The sequence below is a fragment of the Mytilus galloprovincialis genome, chromosome 3 (genome assembly GCF_965363235.1).
Source record: "Mytilus galloprovincialis chromosome 3, xbMytGall1.hap1.1, whole genome shotgun sequence".
In the NCBI taxonomy this organism is placed as follows: domain Eukaryota; kingdom Metazoa; phylum Mollusca; class Bivalvia; order Mytilida; family Mytilidae; genus Mytilus; species Mytilus galloprovincialis.
The window spans coordinates 86,588,632-86,611,351 of record NC_134840.1 but is presented as its reverse complement, the minus strand read 5'-3'; the positions used below and the strand labels follow the sequence as shown (position 1 = coordinate 86,611,351).

Here is a 22,720-nt window from a genome sequence, read left to right as displayed (position 1 = left end):
ATCCCAAATAATGCATATATACATCAGAAATACACTAGAAAATTTTCACAATCCATTCTCAATAGAATTTAACATGTATTCTCAGACTTTCAGGGTTGGTTATAAACTAATCTTTTTATCTGGTATATAAAAAAATATATAAACATACAAATCAGTTAAAAAATGCACACATCATAATCTAATTATTTCATGTGGCTTTTTTATGCTTAGGTGGCATTGGGATCTATAGCTAGTTTAACAGTCAAAATATAAATATTCAGATATTTAGAATAAAATGAATATTAAGAAACATGAGAAAGATTTTATTTCTATATGGTTATTTTCTAATGATAAATAAATATATGATTATGAGATACAAATCAACAATAATTATTCATTCTAAAATCTGACAATAGAAATTAATCTTTCTTGATAATGCTTACTTTTATAATGGTTTTGTTCTATGCATTATTCTTGTATTAAATGTAAAAGCAGATACAAAACAAAACAATAACAAATTAGGAATGTTTACAAGCTGCAGATGCCACCTTCTGTGTATTGAAAATATGATAATTTTCAGATACTGCAAAACAGTCAATATGTGAATAAATTGTACATAACATTATCTAAGGCAAAAAAACTAAGGTTATTGATTTGAAACCTAGAATCTGTATATTTCAGCACTACCAATAGATTCAATTGTGATTACTTTTTTATTTTACATTTGCCTCATGAAGGAATATTACTGGTAAGTAGATTCTTGGATATAGAGTTGTTTCATTGGCACTGATACCGCATCTTCTTATATCTATTATATCAGCATTTTTAATAAACAAGGCAATGAGGAGAAATACAGTTTTCCCCTTTCCTAGTTGAAAGCTGGCATATGTCTGGCCACTTTTTAAGTCCCTTGAATTCAAAAAATAAAAAAGTATTATATAATATATCTTCCACATACCATCCATCTGATGTTCTTATGACATTATTCTGTCAGATATCAGTATTGATATATTTGAATTCTTTCTTACATATTGGAATTAAGGCTTCAAACTTCTTGCATATACTACCAATAAAGCCTCATTTTGAGAACTAGTCATTTTAAATATTAAGAAAGAAGCCAAGGCATTAGCGTATGATATATTTTTGTACAAAATGAAATATATAAAGCTGCTTATTTGGTAAAAAAAAGTTCTGTAAGGATACAAGTTGTCTCATTTTTTTATATTCAAATACAGTGGTTAGTCATTTATTATATATAAGAAAACATGAACTCTTTTCTGTGTTACTGCAGAAAGTTAGATTCACTTTTATTTTTTGTTCATTTTACTGTTCTTTTTTTGCTTATGAAATATGTGAATTACTCACTGATGTCAAATTGAAGATCAACACTTTTAAAAGATCACTGCATATTTTACAAAAACTGTGAGGCAAGAAGTTGTTTAAAATGTGCTAGAACTAACATTTAATCAATTGGTTTTATGTATCAAGGTGCCAATCTAAAAGCAGAAAGTCTCAAGTTGGGTTTGGTAAAGGGAGGTACAAATCTAGAGAGTGACAATATAGGAGTAATTTCGCATGCAAGATAATTTTAATTTATCACTATTCATATGATTTTTTTTATCATCTTTATAATACTATTTGTTATTAGTTAACATCAAAGTTAGACAGATGGAATAGAAGATGTGTTTTAAACATAGTAAATGAATCAAAGCTTTTCTCTCATGCATACTGTATGTTATATCATTCACATATTATATCTCATACAATTGATGATACATCATTCTAACACGGACTCAGATTCTAACAAATTTGTTATTGAAATCCGGCTTTCTTCCTCACTGATGAGTTTACACTGTACCTATGGTGAAATGAAGGACAGTTCTCCTTGCTGGCAAGATGGAGATCAGTTAGGAAGCACCAAAGTCAGTCACATGTTTTGCTGGACCATAATCCTACTACTTATGGTTTCTTATGTCAGCTTTTGTCTTGTGCTGTCAAAATATTAAAAAATAATTGCATACAGTGAAATTTAAAATCTAATGTTGTTAAAGTCTAATTTCATTGGTGAGCAAAAATAGTAACCAAAAAGTTTATACATGTTTACAGAAGATATGAAAACTGGAAATGTGTTAAAGACACAACAATCCAACCAAAGAGCAGAAAACTGTCCAAGGCCACCAATGAGGCTTCAGAACAGCAAGAAAACCCCTCAATTGTAGGTGTGCTTCAGCTTGCCCTGAACAATAATTTATACTAGTTCAGCCAAATAAATGCCACACCAAACTCTGAAACATACAAATAAATCCCCCAAAAACACTCAACACTGAAAGAAGCTAGAAGTTCCAGATTTAGGACAGGAGAAAAAATGTGGAAGGGTTAAACATGTTTTGTTAGATTGCAACTCTCCCCTTATACCTCTTGCAAATGTGGAATAAACAAATACACTGCAATATGCACAGTAAAACTCAGTTCAAACAAAGTCCAATGTTAGAATAAGTAACAGATGAAACTAAACAAAATGACAATGATCAGTTTAAATTAACAAAGAACTACTAGCAGTTATAAACATGACAGCTCCAGACTTCAATTAAACTAATCGAAAGAGTATGTATCCATCATATGAAAATCAACCACAATCCCTCCTTTTATGTTATATTTGATCTATTATAAATTTCCTAAAACATGACTTATAACAAATGACAGTTGGACATTTATTCAGCAAATAAACACCTCATTGATTTGATTAGATATTTTACCTTGACGTATAAGATTTTGTCTAGCTTTAATAAAGGCCATAATATCAGCATCAGCCTTGGCATCTCCTGTCATTGGTAAATTTCCTGAATCTGACCTACAACACAAAAAAAAAATTACAAAATATATGCAATCTGGGATTTACTGGTAATTGGTGTTTTGTCTGGCCATATCAAACTTGGCAAAAGAAAGGTTTGTAAAAATATATTAGCAAAAATTCTTACTTACTCAATACAAAATAGTTTTGAAATACATCATATAATTTGAATATATTTTGAAATACATCATATAATTTGAATACATTTTAAAATACATCATATAATTTGAATACATTTTGAAATACATGTATATCATATAATTAGAATAAATTTTGAAATACATCATATAATTAGAATAAATTTTGAAATACATCATATAATTAGAATAAATTTTGAAATACATCATATAATTAGAATAAATTTTGAAATACATCATATAATTAGAATACATTTAATTATATCAAAATATGCCAACGAAAATATACCATCCAAAAGTCAGAATATAATTGAAAACAACAGATATTGAAGATATGTTAAGCTCTGAATCACCCACAGTCTACACAAGTTGCAAATAACTTAAATCATAACGACAAAAAGATACACTATGAATGCAAAAATTCTTTTTAAAAAAACCAACACTACTATTTTGAGATGGGGTCAAATTAGTTATTTGCATCCACTTTTAGATGGTTGCCTAAATCAATACCTTGATTTTGGAAGTCCTGGTGGTCTTCTCTGTCCAGTATCATATTGTTTTCTGTTATCAGTATCTACTGTATCATACTGCTTTCTACTATTGGACTCGTAAGGGCTTCTCTGAGATGGATCAAACTGTTTTCTGCCATCCATACTGAATTGCTGTGATGACTGGATTCCATTTTGAACTGACTGTTTCCTGCCGTCTGGTGCATACTGTTGTGATGAATGGACACCATTTTGAACTGACTTGTTTGGTGTTGGTGTTCTCCAGGCTGATTTCTGCTCCTTTTGTTGTCTACTGCTGTTATTATTCTGAAATATACAGCTTTTATGTGAAACCCTTAAAAATTTTCACCTCCATTTTTCTAAGATCTTATTTTGTATCTATCAAAAGTGAATAAACATACATAAATATTAGGTTTATCTTACTTTGTCAAATTAATAATGACAGAAACTATTTCATAGATTTTATACATGAGACAGCAACCCAATGACAAATATAACTAAATGACATCTATCAGGCAGCATAGAGTCTTCCACATCAGATCAGTCATGGTTCCAAAGGGAGGGGTGTCCAGGGGTTGAAATCCAACCTTTTTTTGTTATGATCAATGCATTTGAATTGAGACATATGGTTGGAACCCCCCCCCCCCCCCTTTTCATCCTGGGTTAGGAACAGCCCACCCCTTTTAAAAATGTCTGGATCCATCCCTGCAGACAGATGTCTTTATGTCTATCATAGCTCTATGTTAATCAATCGTAGACTGAAACTGTTTGACTGACCAGATTGTCCGTTATGGAAATGCATGATCCCCTCTTAAGAAAACAGTATATTTATATCATTATTGCTCTCAATGTCATTAAAAATTATGTAAGGATTGTTAAGCATACAGAAAGGACTTTCTGAAGCGCAGTGAAATTCTCAAATTTAAAAAGGGCCTTTTATAGCTGACCATACAGATTGGTTCTTTGTTACCCTTACAGTAACCAGAGGATGCTTACATTCATACATTACATGCCAAATCATTAGGACATTTTATACCACATCTCCTAATTTTTTTATAAAGAGCCTTTCTAGTTAATTTCTGAATTTTATCAACTAAGTCTAATAATTTTATAACATTGGTAAATCTGTTCTATTGTTAAATTAGGGAAATTTACAGACAAACAAGTATCTACCTTTGAGGTACACACCACCACTATATAAAACAATAACAATTGATGCTTTATCCAACTGTTAGTCAGATATTTACTTACTTGTTGTAAATTAACTTGATCTGCCCACCACATCTCAAAATCTTTCATTAATTTCACTTTTGACTTCTCTAATAAATGTTGTAAATGTTCTATTTCTGTCTTTAATGTTCTTAGTCGTGTAAAACATCCCTTGTAACTGTGAAAAAAAAAATCACCAGTAAAAGTTACATTGCTTTTTGATTTTTTCTTAACATCTAGTGGCAAAAAAAAGAAAAATAAACATCTGATAAGAAGTATACTTATACAGTTTTCCTGACAAGAATGTGTTCATAGTACATAGATGCCCCACTCCCACTATCATTGACCAAACATTTTAACCTTTTAACCTGAAGCAGGCCAGACGAACGAACTAAAGAACAAACGGACGGACAGATAAACTGACTCACAGACCAGAAAACATAATGCCCCAAAACTATCATAGGTGGGGCATAAAAACAATCTTGTGTAAACTAAATCTCTAGCTATTGCTCACTTCAATCAAAACATTATTTAAAACATGATGTTGTACGGCAAACATCCATTAAACTAGAAATACATAGAAACATAGATACAGATGTTTTGTTTTACTGAATAACTGTTGAATACATTCAATAAAATGTATCATTGTTTTGCTGTTGTAGAAATATGTTTTAAAATAGTTCAGAATATTTCAAAGACATTTAAATAGTCATCACTTCTATTTTAAATTGGACATTTCCTAGTTAGTTCAAAGTTCTTAATATTATACTTCAATATCCATTCGGAATAAAAATACTTTTTTTTTAAATAGAATTATTTAATAAAAGTAATTAGCAAGTAAAATAGAAATAGAAAAAATAAAAATTTATTTCTCTCACTTCATTTTTTCCTCTTCCATCTCATTTCTCATTTCTTGTTCTTCTTCATCTGGTTCAGCATCTTCTGGATCAACAAGGCCTACAAATATTAAATTAAAACAAATAATTGATGTTCTGTCTTCAAACCTAAATTCAATTTTTTCCATGTTAAGTTTGGTTATATTCCATTATTCAAGCAAATGTTACTAGGCTCTTTTTTAAAACGGCATCTACTAAAAACATCAATAAGATATCTTGATAGTAGACAATGAACCTTGAAGCCTATGAACAGAAGAATCTAAAGAAGGAACCATGAATATCCTTCACAACATGAATTTATGTTTTATACACATTCAGCTCAAATCAGTATAAAATATTTTCCAAAAGTTAATAAATATAATAGAATTTATTATCTGCCCCTTTTTCTTATAGTAAAAAATTAAATATGGGTAACTAACTATTTTACAGAATTGGAAATTCAGAGTACATATTTTAACATTTTGATAAAAAAATATCATTAAATGAACTTCTTTTTTGATATCTCAAGTACAAATACTGCTATTCAATTATTGTAAACTATAAACTATATTTCTTTGGTAAGGAAATACTGTTACACAAACTTCCAACACCCATCTCTTTTCTATGAACAAATTTGAAAAGTAGGATATGTATATTTACCTGTGACAGAATCACAATAACACAACATTAAGAAAGACATTTGATAGTTTTTTCTACTTACCTCTCATTGCTAATTGCATTCTGTACTGTTCTATCTGGGACTTCACATGATCTGTTAAAAACAAAATATGAAATCTTGACAATTATTTTAAACATTATTATTTATACAATTATTTACATGAAAAATTATAACCAAAATCAGATAAAGGCTCAAAAGATAAAATATACAAGAATTTGTTGATAGTACATGGATGCCCCACTCACACTATAATTTCTATGTTCAGTGGATTGTAAAATTGGGGTCACAACTATTATTTGGCATAAGAAATTAAACAGCTCATTTCATAGGGAACATGTGTACTAAGTTTTTAGTTGATGGGACTCCTACTTCATCAAAAACTTCCTAGACCAAAAACTTAAAACTGAAGCGGGAAAGACGAACGAAGGAACAAACGGATGAATGTTTGGACACACAACCAAAAAACAAAATGCCTCGAAGTGGAGCATAATTAATAATCAAATGCTCTGCAGGGCCCATCTTGATACAACCGCAGCGGTCAACTCTGAACAATTGGGGCCAGTATGGACACAACATTCAAGCTTGAGACAACTCTGAATTTGGATTGACACAGCATAGGTTTCTTACACAGAAAGAATGTGGTCTAATGAACTTAAAAAAATTAAATTTACCTATTATGGTCCAATATACAAAATCTAAATAAATGGATTGATTCAGCATATCAAAGAACCCCATGAATTCAATTTTTATGAAATCAAACAAAGTTTAATTTTGGACCCTTTTGATCTCATGGTGGACCAATTTGATAACAGGGCTCAAAAAACAAAAATCTAAATACATGGTTAGATTAAGCATATCAAAGAACCCCTAGAATTCAATTTTTGTTTAAATCAAACGAAATTAAATTTTGGACCCTTTCGACCTTTATGTAGACCAATTTGAAAACGGGACCAAAATTTAAAAATTTAAAAACAGTTAGATTTGGCATATCAAAGAACACCAATAATTCGATTATTGGTGAAATCAAATAAAATTAAATTTTGGACCCTTTTGAATTTAATGTGGACCAATTTAATAGAGGGCCCAAAAACCAAATATAATTACATGGTTAGATTTTAGAATATTAAAGAACCCCATATATTTAATTTTTGTTGCATTAAAACAAAGTTTAATTTAGGACCCCAATTTGGACCAACTTGAAAACTGGGCCCATAATTAAAATCTAAATACATATTAAGATTCATCATATCAATGAACACCAAGAATTCAATTTATGTTAAAATCAAACAAAGTTTAATTTTGGACCCTTCAGACCTTAATGTAGACCAATTTAAATAACAGGACCCAAATTAAAAATATAACTACACGATTAGATTTGGCATATCAAAGACCCGAAATAATTCAATTTTTGATGAAATCAAACAAAGTTTAATTTTTGACCCTTTGGACCTCATGTGGACCAATTTAAACCCGGCCCAAATTCCAAAAACTTATACACAATTGTTTTGGCCCCTTTTTGGCCCCTAATTCCTATATTCCTTGTTTTGGCCATAACCCCATAATCAATCCCAACCTTCCTGTCTTGGTATGGAACCTTGTGGTACAATTTCAGAAAGATCCATAAAAAGTTATTGTCTGGAAACTAGAAAAATACTTATTTTGACCCCTTTTGGGCCCCCTGTTCCTAAACTGTTGGGACCATAACCCCCAAAATCAATCCCAACCTTCCTTTTGTGGTTTGAAACAATTTTGTATTCACTTTATTGTTATTGTCCGGAAACTTACTGTTTTTGGACGAATCTGACGACGACAACGTGATACCAATATACGATCAAAATTTTTTAAATTTTTGCTGTCATATAAAAAACTGAGTTTAATCCTTTATTCCATCACTAAAATCTAGCCTAGTCGAAACTCGTGATTAGGAGATGTGGGGTATATGTCAATGAGACAACAATCCAACATCATGAAAACCCAAAAGAGATCTTTTTATACTTACTTATTTTTGTCCTAGATTTGTTGACATATTCTCCCAATTTTTTAGCTTCCACATATTTCTGTTTTAGTGCGTCTTTATTGTCTTCGATGGCAGAATTATTTGGATAGTCTCTTTTAAATGTCTCAAAAGCTTCCTGTCTACCTGTAGACATGTCTCCCACTGAAAGATATATATACAGCAAAATAAAATAAATTCCATTATTTATGGTTAATTGTTTACTGAAATTAATTGTCATCCTCTTCCACTCATTGGTCTTTGCTTCAGTTTCATATTTCATAATTAAAAATACTTCTTATTAATCCCCCAAATATTGGGTGAAAATAAGAGAGAAAAATCTGTAGTTGTTTCTGATAATGTGATGTTTATAATATCATAACCAGATGCTCCGCAGGGCGTAGCTTTATACGACCGCAGAGGTTGAACCCTGAACGGTTAGGGCAAGTATGGACACAACATTCAAGCTGGATTCAGCTCTAAATTTGGATTGTGATTAAATAGTTGACACAGCATAGGTTTCTGACACAGAATAAATGTGTTCTAATGAACTTAAAATTTTTGTTTCTCTTAGAGCAATTCACTATGCTGTTGAATATTAATCCTCTCAAAAAAATGTTTGAAGAAATTTTCTTTTTTATTTATGAAATTTCAAATGAGAAAAATTGAACCCAATTTTTTTAATCACATCCCCCTTTCCCTTATTCCAAAACTAATCTCAATTAAAATTTCTAATGGAGTTTGCAACAATAACTACTCATTTAAATACATCATAAAATATTAAGATGTAAAAAAACTGCTTGTTATCACTGAATGGTAAAGATTATTTTAATTTATCAGTTGGTAGTAAAAAGTGAATATACATTGTATATTGTATATAACAAAGATTTAAGTTGATTCTGGACAAAGAAAGATAACTCCAATTAAAAAAAAATCTTGCTATTGCACAATATTTTGCAATTAGATATTTCTTGCTTACTATTCTGGACAAAGAAAGATAACTCTAATTAAATTTTTTTTTGATATTTCACAATATTGTGCAATTAGATATTTCTTGCCATTGCGCAATACTGTGCAATTGAAAAGACTTGCTATTGCACAATACTTAATATAATAATTTTAGATCCTGATTTGGACCAACTTGAAAACTGGGCCCATAATAAAAAATCTAAGTACATTTTTGGATTCAGCATATCAAAGAACTTCAAGATTTCAATTTTTGTTAAAATCAGACTAAGTTTAATTTTGGACCCTTTGGACTTTAGTGTAGACCAATTTGAAAACAGGACCAAAAATGAAGAATATACATACACAGTTAGATTTGGTATATCAAAGAACCCCATTTATTCAATTTTTGATGAAATCAAACAAAGTTTAATTTTGGACCCCGATTTGGACCAACTTGAAAACTGGGCCAATAATCAAGAATCTAAGTACATTTTTAGATTCAGCATATCAAAGAACCTAACTGATTCATTTTTTGTCAAAATCAAACTAAGTTTAATTTTGGACCATTTGGACCTTAATGTAGACCAATTTGAAAACGGGACCAAAAGTTAAGAATCTACATACACAGTCATGACAGTTAGATTCAGCATATCAAAGAACCCCAATTATTCAATTTTGATGAAATCAAACAAAAGTTTAATTTTGGACCCTTTGGGCCCCTTATTATGTTGGGACCAAAACTCCCAAAATCAAACCCAACCTTTCTTTTATGGTCATAAACCTTGTGTTTAAATTTCATAGATTTCTATTTACTTATACTAACGTTATGGTGCGAAAACCAAGAAAAATGCTTATTTGGGTCCCTTTTTGGCCCCTAATTCCTAAACTGTTGGGACCTAAACTCCCAAAATCAATACCAACCTTCCTTTTGTAGTCATTAACATTGTGTTTAAATTTCATTGATTTCTATTTACTTAAACTAATGTTATTGTGCGAAAACCAAGAATAATGCTTATTTGGGCCCTTTTTTGGCCCCTAATTCCTAAACTGTTGAGACCAAAACTCCCAAAATCAATCCCAACCGTTCTTTTGTGGTCATAAACCTTGTGTCAAAATTTCATAGATTTCTATTAACTTAAACTAAAGTAATAGTGCGAAAACCAAGAAAATGCTTATTTGGGCCCTTTTTGGCCCCTAATTCCTAAAATGTTGGGACCAAAACTCCCAAAATCAAACCCAACCTTTCTTTTATGGTCATAAACCTTGTGTTTAAATTTCATAGATTTCTATTTACTTATACTAACGTTATGGTGCGAAAACCAAGAAAAATGCTTATTTGGGTCCCTTTTTGGCCCCTAATTCCTAAACTGTTGGGACCTAAACTCCCAAAATCAATACCAACCTTCCTTTTGTAGTCATTAACATTGTGTTTAAATTTCATTGATTTCTATTTACTTAAACTAATGTTATTGTGCGAAAACCAAGAATAATGCTTATTTGGGCCCTTTTTTGGCCCCTAATTCCTAAACTGTTGAGACCAAAACTCCCAAAATCAATCCCAACCGTTCTTTTGTGGTCATAAACCTTGTGTCAAAATTTCATAGATTTCTATTAACTTAAACTAAAGTAATAGTGCGAAAACCAAGAAAATGCTTATTTGGGCCCTTTTTGGCCCCTAATTCCTAAAATGTTGGGACCAAAACTCCCAAAATCAATACCAACCTTCCTTTTGTGGTCATAAACCTTGTGTTAAAATTTCATAGATTTCCATTCACTTTTACTAAAGTTAGAGTGCGAAAACTAAAAGTATTCGGACGCCGGACGACGACGACGACGACGACGACGACGACGCCGACGCCAACGTGATAGCAATATACGACGAAAATTTTTTCAAAATTTGCGGTCGTATAAAAACTTTGACAAAACTAACTGTAAATGAAAAAACAAGTTTTCACTTCAAAACTTATGATTCTTTTTATATGTTTGAGAAGGTAGTGTTATATACCACTGTAACTTTTACACATATAAGATCATTAATTATACCTGAACATATGCTTGCTGTTTTTAACATTAAATATTCAGGAATTGAACAATGAATCTGCCAACACCTTTCCTTAATCAAAGGTATATCATTAATTAAAACAGTAATTTGCCATTTATTGATTATCTTATAAAGCAGATAATTAAAAAAGAGTCTTACAATAAAGTCCTATTGGTGAATATAATAGATTTGTTCTGATGAATTATAAGTTTTTATCTTGTTTGTGATTTTGTGGTAAGTGCAAAAGACTAATTTAATTTTCATTGATGATGTTTTTATTCATATCCTGCCATTTTTTTTTTGGGGGGGGGGGGGGGGATGTTATACATATTATAGGGGTCTGGTAATTTTACTAGTGATTTGAAGTATTGTGAAATAGTCTACTGTAAGATTGTAAAATGAGAGAAATGCTAATCTAAAAGTCATTTTTCATATATTCCCATAAAATCACAATCAAATTATATTGGTAAATTTTCATTAATGCATTTTAACTGATTAAAAATTATCAAACTTTAAATTTAATCATTTTCAAGGTTTCCATTTGATTGTTTTGTAGGGAAATATATAAAAAAACTAACTTTTATATCAGAATTTCTCCCAACTTACAGGGGTGTTTAATGACCTTGACTATCCATGAGGGTACGTGTTTTATTTGGGTTTATACATTTATTAAATGTTTGGCTGCTATGACACTCGCCAATGAAATAAGACATAACATACAAGAATGGATTTAATTGTACTTAGTACTTACAAATTTTTGTTTTTGTTTGTTCATCCAAACTGGTACTACTACTGTTACGTTTATTAGCACTGAGACTTTCTGCTGTATTCATTCTACTTCCACGACTTCTTCGACCACTTGATGGACGACTGTTGTCTTCAAAGGATTTCATACGACCAAAACTTTCTACTTCTGCCATAGCATCTGCTGATCTTTTCTTTTCTTTCTTTAACATTCCTACTAAGATATCTTTATAACTGTTAAGGAAGAAAATTCTTACAATTCTTAAACTCATTGATACTAATGGCAGGAGAGGTGGTTGAAAGACACTGAGACAACAACCTATGAAGATAACTGAAATCTGGTTTTATCATAACATGAGAAGTATAGGATCCTTATTTTTAATATCGAAACTAATAAATTAATACATAGAATTAGATTGGCAGACGGTCAAGTATTTTAAAAGGTCAAAGTGTACAAACTTCTTATTTTTTTAACAATGATTAATCTAACAGGAATATATCAAAAACAAAAAGGAAGGAGCCTTTTTTTTCTTCCTCAGAAAGACTTGCAATTTTTATACATGTATATGTCTGTATCTAATTTTACAAAAAAATATTAAAGATATAAAACTTTTTCAATGTATGATTGTATAAGTATCGATATGTGTTTAACAGTAACTTAAGAAAATAACTTGTTGAAAGTTAAAAGTTTAAAACTTTATTTCAGCTGTTTAATAAATTATATTTTAGATGTTTTTAAATAAACATTCCACGAAATGAAGACATTTAAATAACCACTGATCACCAGATATCATTGAATAAATACAACTTCATCTCAAAATTAAATAATGATAATTAATATGAAAAATAAAATCAATCATAATTGTGTATTATTGATTACAGAAACAGAAACAATTTTGTGTATTAAAGGATACTAATTTCATTATCTCTCTGTAGAATAAGTTCTTTCAATCTGCCGTTTTCAGAATCTCTATAAGGACCAGTATCCACATCAGTGTAGGATGGGGATCTCTGCTGTGCTTCCACTTCCACTACCTTCGGTTTTTCTTGTACCATTTGCTAAGAAGAAATTTAAATTTGATTAATACATGTATATATTTGAAAAGCAAGTAAAGTTATGAATATCATTTGTAAATAAACTCAAGTTATTCCTGCTAGACCACATTTGATTTTGCCATTTGATTAGGGACTTTCTGTTTTGAATTTTCCTCGGAGTTCAGAATTTTTGTGATTTTACTTTTTAATCATGTTTGAGTCCTTGAATATAAAGAAAACTTTTTGGTTTCTGGTATGTTGAAATAAATAACACAAGTAAGACTGCAATTATTATAGTTAAGAGAAATAATGTCAATAAAATGATTAGTAAACTAAACCATCTCTAATAGAATGATGTCAGATGTTAAAACCTGGGTTAATGGAAAAAACTTATTTCATCAGTAATGTATTTTCATCAATCAATGCTTTCAAACACTCCTATTAAACAGAATTAAATTGATCTATATAATCTAGAAGCTTAGAATATATTTACTAGAATGGTTTACACAACTGTGATTTTTGGAGTTATCTCCCTTGATGTAGATCTACCTCCTTATAACAAAGTGTTGACTATGCATGTTTACCTTGAGGAGAGAATAACAATACTGGATCTTCCTCATATCAGCACCAATATCTAAAGTTGATTCTTTATCATTGTCAGCTAAATAGTTGTCTACTGCATATTTACATCTATTAAAATAGAAAAAATAAGTCTAGTTAAATGATCTACATACTCATCAAAATTCAGGCTTAATTTTTCTTTCATTAACATCTTTTATTTGCTTTCCTACATGCTTTTAAGCAACTTTAATAATGGCAACAATAATCATTCATATTGATGTTTAATTGCAAATATAATTTCATGAAAAAAGGCACGACTCTTTAATCATTGCATTTCATTCAACTCATCTCTTTGAGCCTTCGATATGACAAATAAAATCTATATTTTCAAACTAAAATGCCTTTACAAGTTAAGGCTAATGAAGGTACTGTTCCTAAGTCGGTGTAAAGTATTGTCATGAACTAACACAGTAATGGCTTCATTTCCACTACTTCAAGATAACTTCAAAATGAAGTTTTGAGTACTTCCTTTTTTGCTGACCCCCAAAATTAAACATTACCTAATTCATTAAGTAGCAACTTTTAAGATATCTATTGGTGAAATAATCTGCCTATAATTCATAATGGACCAAGGGGAGATAATTACAACATAATTACCTGCTTAATTCTTCTTCTGTGAGACTATCTGTTCTTTGTTCACCAGTAGCCATGGCCAATTCCTCTTTTAACTGTTGAACCTCTTTTTTTAATCTTGCTATCAGTAATTTTGGATCAAGTTCTTCATTGACCATAACGTCATTCTTAATCATTGCAACTCTTTGTGCAAAACGACAAGTTGAAATTGTCTCCTGTTTAAGAAGAAAAGAAAACCAATTACTAAAGACTAATATTATTTTAAACAGTATTCTTTTCAAAACTCTAATATAACACATTATAATATTAAAGTAAATGATAAATTATATTCTTTTGTATTTCTCATATTATGTTTATATAATCTACATGGCTGTAAAAGAAATATCTAATCTATGCAAAACACATTTGTGCTTGAAGCACTGTGCCTGTGATATTTGATTTCTTCCCAGTAGATAAAAAAAGAAAAATGTACCTGAAGACTACTTCAGAAATAAACATATATCATTTTCTATCTTAACTGAAATAGACAACTCACATCAAACTTCTGATCACTAATTCAATATTTCAAGAAAATTCCAAAATAAAATCATGGTCTCCAAAAAATGTAAGTCAACTTACATCAAAATTTTTCTTTTCCACAGAACATGTGGCTATCATGGTGGTCATACAATTTCCACCCAGACTGTCCCGTATTACTGAAGTCATCATAGAATTCCTGTAGGGGATGTGTTGACGACTCTTATCTGCTAAGGCTATTATCACCTGCAAAAGATAAAACCTTCATAGTGAATGAGGTGAAAACTTGACCATATGGACCCCCTTATTCTTTACACAAAGGAACAAGATATTTTTTTTCCAATTTTGTCCTTTTTTGGTCTAAGATCAGCAGTTAAAGAGTACAAATTTTCAAACGTTTTCATGACTCTATCTAAATGAAGGTTCAATATATTAATTGCTCTATTCTATCAATGACAAATAAAGAAATAAAATATTTAAAGAATATTTCACATTTTTACTTTATATTTTCAAAAAAAAAAAATAATTTTTTGGTCGAAATAAATTCATTGCAAGTACAGTTTTATCCAAGTTTCCTTGAATCTACAAAAAACATTATGTACCTTGACCCATATAAATATTTTATTTGAAGATTTACCTGTTCTAAAAAGTGTAATGATAAGTTGATATATTTTGCTTCTTTGAGAAGTACTCCATTAACACCAGTCTTTGATACCCTCTCAGATCTAAAATCAAAATTCTACAAATTATCACTCACAATTACACTACAAATCACATTTTTATTTTTCATTCTCCATGAGGTTTTATGAAATCATCAAGATCACTGATTTACACATCAGAACTTATACAAATATAAATGCAATATATAAAGATAGTTCTATTATTCTATTCTGAATGTTTTATATTTTTTTTATTGATATATACACTGAAAATTCTTATCTTCTAAAGACTTATAGAATGTGTACATCTATCAACAGTTAGGAAATATCAGAAACTGTTTTACTGCATTTAATCTTAGTTGTGTTTCCCATTTACCATGCATGTATAATGATGTGTATTATTATTGTTCGTTGATACTGTCTTTCTAAGGGTATTGTATAATTTATCATGATTTCACAAAGTTCCAGAAAAAATTGCAAAAAATTACTACATTTCCACTAATTTGTTATAGACTTCTTCAGTTTTCATAGTTTAATAGCTTTTTGGTTACTTCAGGACTTTGAGGGTTAATTCATTTACAGCTTGTAATCAAAGAGCAGATTGCTCTGAGGGATACGATTGCCATTGTTTTCATTGACACATGTATACATGTAGCTGGATAATATTATTTTCAAAACTAATTCAACTGCACATGTAAAATATACGTAATCTAAATAGTTACAATATAGCCAATCCCGGATAAAAGTATGTGAACAATATACTTAGGCCTATTGTGTTTTAGTTTTGTACTATCAATTCTAAGTTTACTTTCCTCAGCGGTCACTGAGACACAGACTCTCACAGAGTGAGAGAAGGTATTTCACTTCGTATCTTACATGTATCACCTATTTTCCTACGTTAATTCTAAGAGGAACCCCATTTCTAACTCTTTAAAGGGGTGTTGTAGTTACTTTTTCGATTTGGAATACATTTATTTTAATTTAAATGATGCATATGATTTAAAATTATGCAACAACAATAACCCTCAATAGGAGACATACATAGAAAGGATCCAATGAGTTATAAATTAATCAATTGAGTGGGGAATCCAGAGCAACCATTCAATCTAATACCCCTTGAAGTCAAGAAAACTATACGCATGCGCATAATTACCTAAACAAACCCTGAAGCAAGAAGGTACATTAATTAAACGACCTAGATGGTTCTCTATTTCTTTATTGAAGTGCATTATCAAATATCAGTTTCATAACAGTGACATATAAGAAAAACACCACTTCAGTTCTTATATTACAGAAATAGATTTATCGGAATTCAGAGAACTTTCGCATTTTTATCCCGACTGGGGAATTCCCTCTGACGTGTTTCTAAATTTATAAAAACACTAAATATAAACACTGCTTAATTCTGATTAAAAACACGCATATAAGTCAAGGAAAATATGAAACATGAAGATTATGAAAAGAACATTATGGGAAAGTTGTTTAAGTTCAATCCATTTGTTTGTTTTTACCTGTTAAACCAAGACAATGATAAGAATCTGATATGTTTCTTAATGTTTAGAATAAAACGATTGACGTGAGGGCATGACACCCTGAGCCAATCCCATAAGTCTACAGATTGCTTGAAAGCAATCGTATCCCAAAAACAAACCAATACATTAACACTGATAGTAATGAACCTTTGAATATAAGAGTATAGTGTCATGCATTACCCTGCCAGATCCACAAGATGGAGTTTAGATCTTCTGATGGTAGCTGATCCAGTCTCTGTAGAAGTCAGATGGACAGTAAATATACAATGTGATCTTGTAGAGGCTTGATTCATTGGAGTCTGTAAAATAAAAATATACAAACACTTTACAACAGAAATTAATTAAAGAGAGAAACAGGACAATTAGGTAAATTTGTAAAACAAGGTAATTTTTGTTACTTTTAATAACTTAGATGCAAAGACAGGGGGAGAGGCCGCTTATTCCTTATTAGTTCTTATTATTTCATTAGCCAATGATATTTCAGCGTTCAAATTTTTGAAGGTATGTATTAATGCAACAAAACTAGAGAATCCAGAAAGGTTTTTAAAACATATAGAATGGAGCCTTTTCCTTGCAGGCAAAACTTAGACACAGGATATGTATTTTAATTTGATTGTGTATCAATTGCAATGAAAGGACAATTTATTAGAAACTTGGGTAACTATTGCACCATACCTCTGCAATCATTCTGTTGGTATCTCCAAGGAAGAGTAAATTTAATGCTTCCTCTTCACTGTTAGCAGGATGTACAGACAAATTCTTTAAATGGATATTCTGGTCTGTGTCCTCCATTAAACTCACTTTCCTACAACACAAAATCAAATCCATAAAATATGCTGCCAGAGCCCTTTATTGTATAATTTTGCATGAGGACTATTTTCAAGACATTTTCTATTTTATGAAAGTGTTGAAACATAAACTACTCAGACGGATGTAAATTTAAGGTGGAGGAATCATAATAAAACTGCTTTGCATTGAGGATTACCATATATCTTCCTCATACAAATATTTGTAGATTCAAGGTTGGCAAAATATTACTCAGACAGGTGAAACAAATCCAGATGAGAAAACCATGGGAACCAAAATTTCAAGAAATGGGTAATAGTGGGCAATATGATTTTAAAAGCTTATTTTTACACAAAGTATGGAAGAAATTTTGTAGTTTCATATTTTTATTGCTAAATATACACATTTTACACAGATAAGCATAGAGTTATTTTCAGACAATGAAAATTTTTTTACTCCCTTTCTTAAATAATTCTATAAAGTTTTTTCATTGGCAATCATATCACATCTCCTTATCTTCAAATATAAGATGTAAAAGATATCTTATTACAATAAGAACTTTTGTAATATATTTTATCAATACTTACGGAAGGTCTTCTAGCTTTGCTGCATCATGTTTAGGGTCTAATAAATCATAACCATTCTCATTATAGATTTCCAGGTAGGATATATGTAAAGTATAAGACCGACCTCCATCCTAAAATAATAACATTTTTCTACTTGAGAACATCACAAAACTTAGTTGGTTAACAATGTACTGTCAATTCAGAAAATTTTAAGTGTATTTACTCTTGCAATTGTTGAATAATGGGAAAAAGTGTGAGATACACATGTTAATTTATCAACTTCATTAAATCCACAATACAAAATAATTATTCTAAAATTTAAATGCCAGCTTTTAATATTTTGCCATAATAAAAACATTGCAAATATTTCTGAATTTACAGAAACAATTTACATACCAATATAAAGCAGTTTCTGATAACTATTTAACAAGTTTAAAAACTCTTTCTAAGACAATATTAATTGTGTTCTTTAAAATGTCTTCACTTGTTCATCTGATAATTTGGCTACATATTAAAATTTTTCTTTCTACATTTTTTGTTCAAGAAAATATCAAAGACACAAAAGTCAATCTGAAAATACATAAAAGCCGTTATTGATATATTACCTGTTCAAATTGCTCAAAGAAATATGATAAGCACCTAGGAATTATTCCTCTGTCAGTATATCGCTCTGCCCCTCCAGTAATTGTGAAGGTTTTTCCACTGCCTGTCTGAAAAAATAATATTTTTATCATAAAATAAATTCCAACATTTCAGTTTCAAGTCATTCTGTTCAACTTCCCAAACTTTAACTGGACTTTCTTGTTTACAACTTTACAAATTATTATTATTTTTTTGTTTATTTAACTGACATGCATTGGTAAACAAGAATGTGTTCATAGTATAATGTACACAGATGCCCAACTCCCACTACCATTTTCTATGTTCAGTGGACGATGAAATATGGGTCAAAACTTTAATTTGGCATTATGATTAGAAAGAAAATATAATAGGAAATATGTGTACTAATTTACAAGTTATTTGGACTTCAACTTCAACTAAAACTACCTTGATTAAAGAACTTTAACATGTAAAGGGACAGACACAGACGAACTGTCCTGCATGTATCAACCTACCCAATTTTAATATCGGACCCAACAAAGATAAAAAAAAAATAAAAAAATTCTGTTAATACCTGGCTTAAAAATTTCAGTTAACTTACCTGGCCATATGCAAAAATGGTACCATTGTATCCCTGCATAACGCTAAAACAGAAATATCAAACTATAATCAAGAAAAATTTTGAATATTTGTTTGCGGTATAATTGAAAAAAGGATGATATTGATCAGATTTTTTAATATTTCTTTTTTAATAAATGCCCAGTGCGACACTTTTGAAAAGTTAAAGATGAAAAAAATATAATTTAGGAGGTACAATGTACATAATTTTACTCAGAGGACCTGAAAGGACTGTCATCAATAATTTATGACAGCTATAAATTCAATCAACTTAATTTGATTAAATAAAATATCAATCTTTGATCCTTTGTTTTCTTGAGGGGCAATATTAAACAAAATGCTTTAATACCCTAGTAAGCTTTTCAGAACCAGCAAGTTCATTTTGACCAAGATTTTAAATATTTTTTACGTCGATTTATTCTCTGTTGAAGTTTGTGGTTATCTAATAGGTAGCTGTGCTGTACAAGATTTTCAATATGTATTCAGATAGGTATAAGAGGTGTTTGGATAGGACAACATGGAAAACTAATTCATCCATACAATGGTTTGCCTATATAACTCTGTAAAGTAGCTCTTTTCTCAGAAAATTTTGTAATTTATTGGACGTTACACTGAAATTTTCAAGAAAAAATAATCTACCTTATAAGATTCAGTTGTTGTTGAATTCTGCTCTGTCAAATATGATTATAGAAATGTCTGTTTTGTTTTGTGTGTATAAAATATTAATAAAAGATAAAAACTGTATCTATATTTCAAAGTACATTGAGTTTAATAAATTATATAGGTACAAAATATACCTGTCTGCCACTGGCTTTGCAACATTATCAAATATTTCATCTTGTTGGGTGGATTGATCAAATACCTTCTGAAATCTAGAAAAGAAATATTCTCATATATTAGAATAAGATAGAGTTGTCTCCCATTAGTATGAAAACTTGTTTTTTTCTCTCACAGTATCTGTGAATAAGTGTTGATGAAATTTGATTATGCTTAATCCATGTGATTAGTTAAATCAGTCAATAGCTTTGGCAAAAAGATTTTTAAGGCCAAAAATAAAATTTGAATTGTTTAATGATTAATATAAGCAGGTCACATTTTTAAAATTGTTTACCTAAATTTATAATTTTCCTTTTTATTATTTACAAAACCATCAGCAAGTTCTCTAGGTACAGTAATAGTCAGTCTAGGATGGCTCTCATCATCTTCATCAATTTCATAAAGCTGGAATAAAGAAAAATATACTATTTGTAACACAATATACAATCTAGACTACGGAAATGTTCAACAGTTGTGTTGATAATTGTTCTAATTATCATAACAAATTTATATCATTTCCAATTCAATGACTATAATGTAATGCCAATTGTAGAGACCAAATTTTAAGCATTTGAAAGGCTCTTAAATATTACTCTTGAACTGCACAGAGCCAAAAATCTTGAAAGCCACCAGAGTGAGAAAAAAAACATGAACTAACAAAACTATTTTACCAATGTCATTTATACTCTCTCTTCACTATACATATATACTGTAGATTTACAATGTAGCAGTGGGATAGATGACTAGCTACAAAATCCAAATATACATGATGTATTTTCAAAGTTCGTAAGTACATTGTTGTAAGTCCTATTTCTCAAAAAAATTAATGGGTTCCACCAAATCTAGGGTCTCTGACCTACTTTTGCTGTTAGTTGCAGGCTCAACAAAATGGGGGAAAAAAATATTAAAAATTTTCCTCTAGATACTGATTATTAGAAGCTTCTGTCCAAGTTTAATAAACGTAGAGTGAATATTTGTGGACGCTACTAATGATCTCATAATCGTTAACTTTCTTTATCAGACTTTTTCAATTCCCTGCATCTGCACAGATCGAAATCTACTTCCTTTTTGTTTCTTGTTTGCATGAGACTTTGAATAAAATATATATTTATCAGTCTAGTAAAATATAGGAAGGAACTAAATACATTTTGTACCAATTTCAATTTTAATATATAATTCTTTGATATACCTGATGATATTGTTTCTTTGTTTACAAGTATGACGTCATAACTTAAATAATGTCAAAAATAAAATCCCTAACAATAGAACCAAAAATCTGAAATGTCACATTATTTCCGTTTCTATTTTTCTATCAAATTTTAAAGTTCAAATATGTTTGATTTGAAAAAAAAATGAATCATACAGACTTCGTCTTCTTTCACAGGTAGGTAATGCCTGCCTCATATTATTTACATGTATATATATATATTTTTCATAACTCGAATAATTCAAGCCCTTTCCGTGTCCGATTTTCTCCCACATGAGGGCTTGAACTCCTAATGATCATTGGCTGCGTCGCCTGCTCTTTGTGAGAGAGAGCCAATCGGCGGCAATCAGAATAATGAGTCTACGAACTGTCTTGTAATTGTCTTACCAAACATGTGTGTTCAATTAACACAAATCCGAAAATAGTTAATTAACATCAATTAACATCAGTTTACATCATTTAACATCCGGAACTCCTCCTTCTTTGAATTTTCCGGTTGAGGGTCATTTATCGAGGAAGACGTTCAGGCATAAATGTAGCCTTCTTAGATCAGCGGAATATAACGACTGAATTATTCGGGTTATTTTTTTCAGAGAAAATGCTGTGCACATAATGTTTGCATCATTTATTATTGTTTACACTGGGTGTGACTGTGTCTGTGACAACTACGTACATGAATATATATTTGATTATAATAAAATGTTATTTAGGATTTCTTGAGATTTTTTTTCTATGGAAATGTCTAATCAAACATAAATTAAGCAGGCTGTCACTGTCAGGTTAAATATTTGACTATTGTCGTAGTATTGAGTATTGTGCATGAAAACACTTATTATCCTATAACAAAACATGTGGTGTAAATGTTTACCCCTGCTTTTGATCGAGTTGGCTTTACTCTTCCAAATATCTGTATAGTTTGCTTGACCATATTTTTTATATTTGCAAATCTTTCATGGCTAAATTAGCGACAGGTTAATTAATTAGAAAATAACTTTGGTTTCCAAAATAGGCAGCCATTTTAAAACATTACAGTACCGAGGAATCACATTCCTTCGTTTTTGATTGGTTAAATATAGTTTATAATCTTCTGTCCTGTCTCGGACATATTACGACACATGTTCCGAGATATTTTTTGAATCGAACACACGTATACATTTAAAGTACAATAATATACATTTAGGATAGAATAATTCATTGTATAAGGGTTTCATATACTTTTGATCACT

At 30.2% G+C, this 22,720-nt stretch overlaps 1 protein-coding gene across 1 annotated transcript; it reads right to left on the bottom strand.

Moving 5' to 3' along the window:
• Window positions 1–286: 286 nt before the first annotated feature.
• Window positions 287–22,542, bottom strand: LOC143069260 (kinesin-like protein KIF6). Its single transcript, XM_076243800.1, has 21 exons — window positions 22,363–22,542; window positions 20,583–20,692; window positions 20,269–20,343; window positions 19,455–19,497; window positions 18,859–18,963; window positions 18,275–18,384; window positions 17,577–17,706; window positions 17,082–17,200; window positions 15,348–15,435; window positions 14,813–14,956; window positions 14,219–14,409; window positions 13,585–13,690; window positions 12,880–13,024; window positions 11,973–12,191; window positions 8,239–8,397; window positions 6,282–6,332; window positions 5,564–5,642; window positions 4,728–4,863; window positions 3,478–3,782; window positions 2,736–2,830; window positions 287–1,970 (listed from the first exon to the last, which is right to left on the bottom strand). The coding sequence occupies exons 1-21, from the start codon at window positions 22,420–22,422 to the stop codon at window positions 1,954–1,956; spliced, it is 2,487 nt and encodes an 828-aa protein (XP_076099915.1). The 5' UTR covers window positions 22,423–22,542; the 3' UTR covers window positions 287–1,953.
• Between the last annotated feature and the right edge of the window lie 178 nt (window positions 22,543–22,720).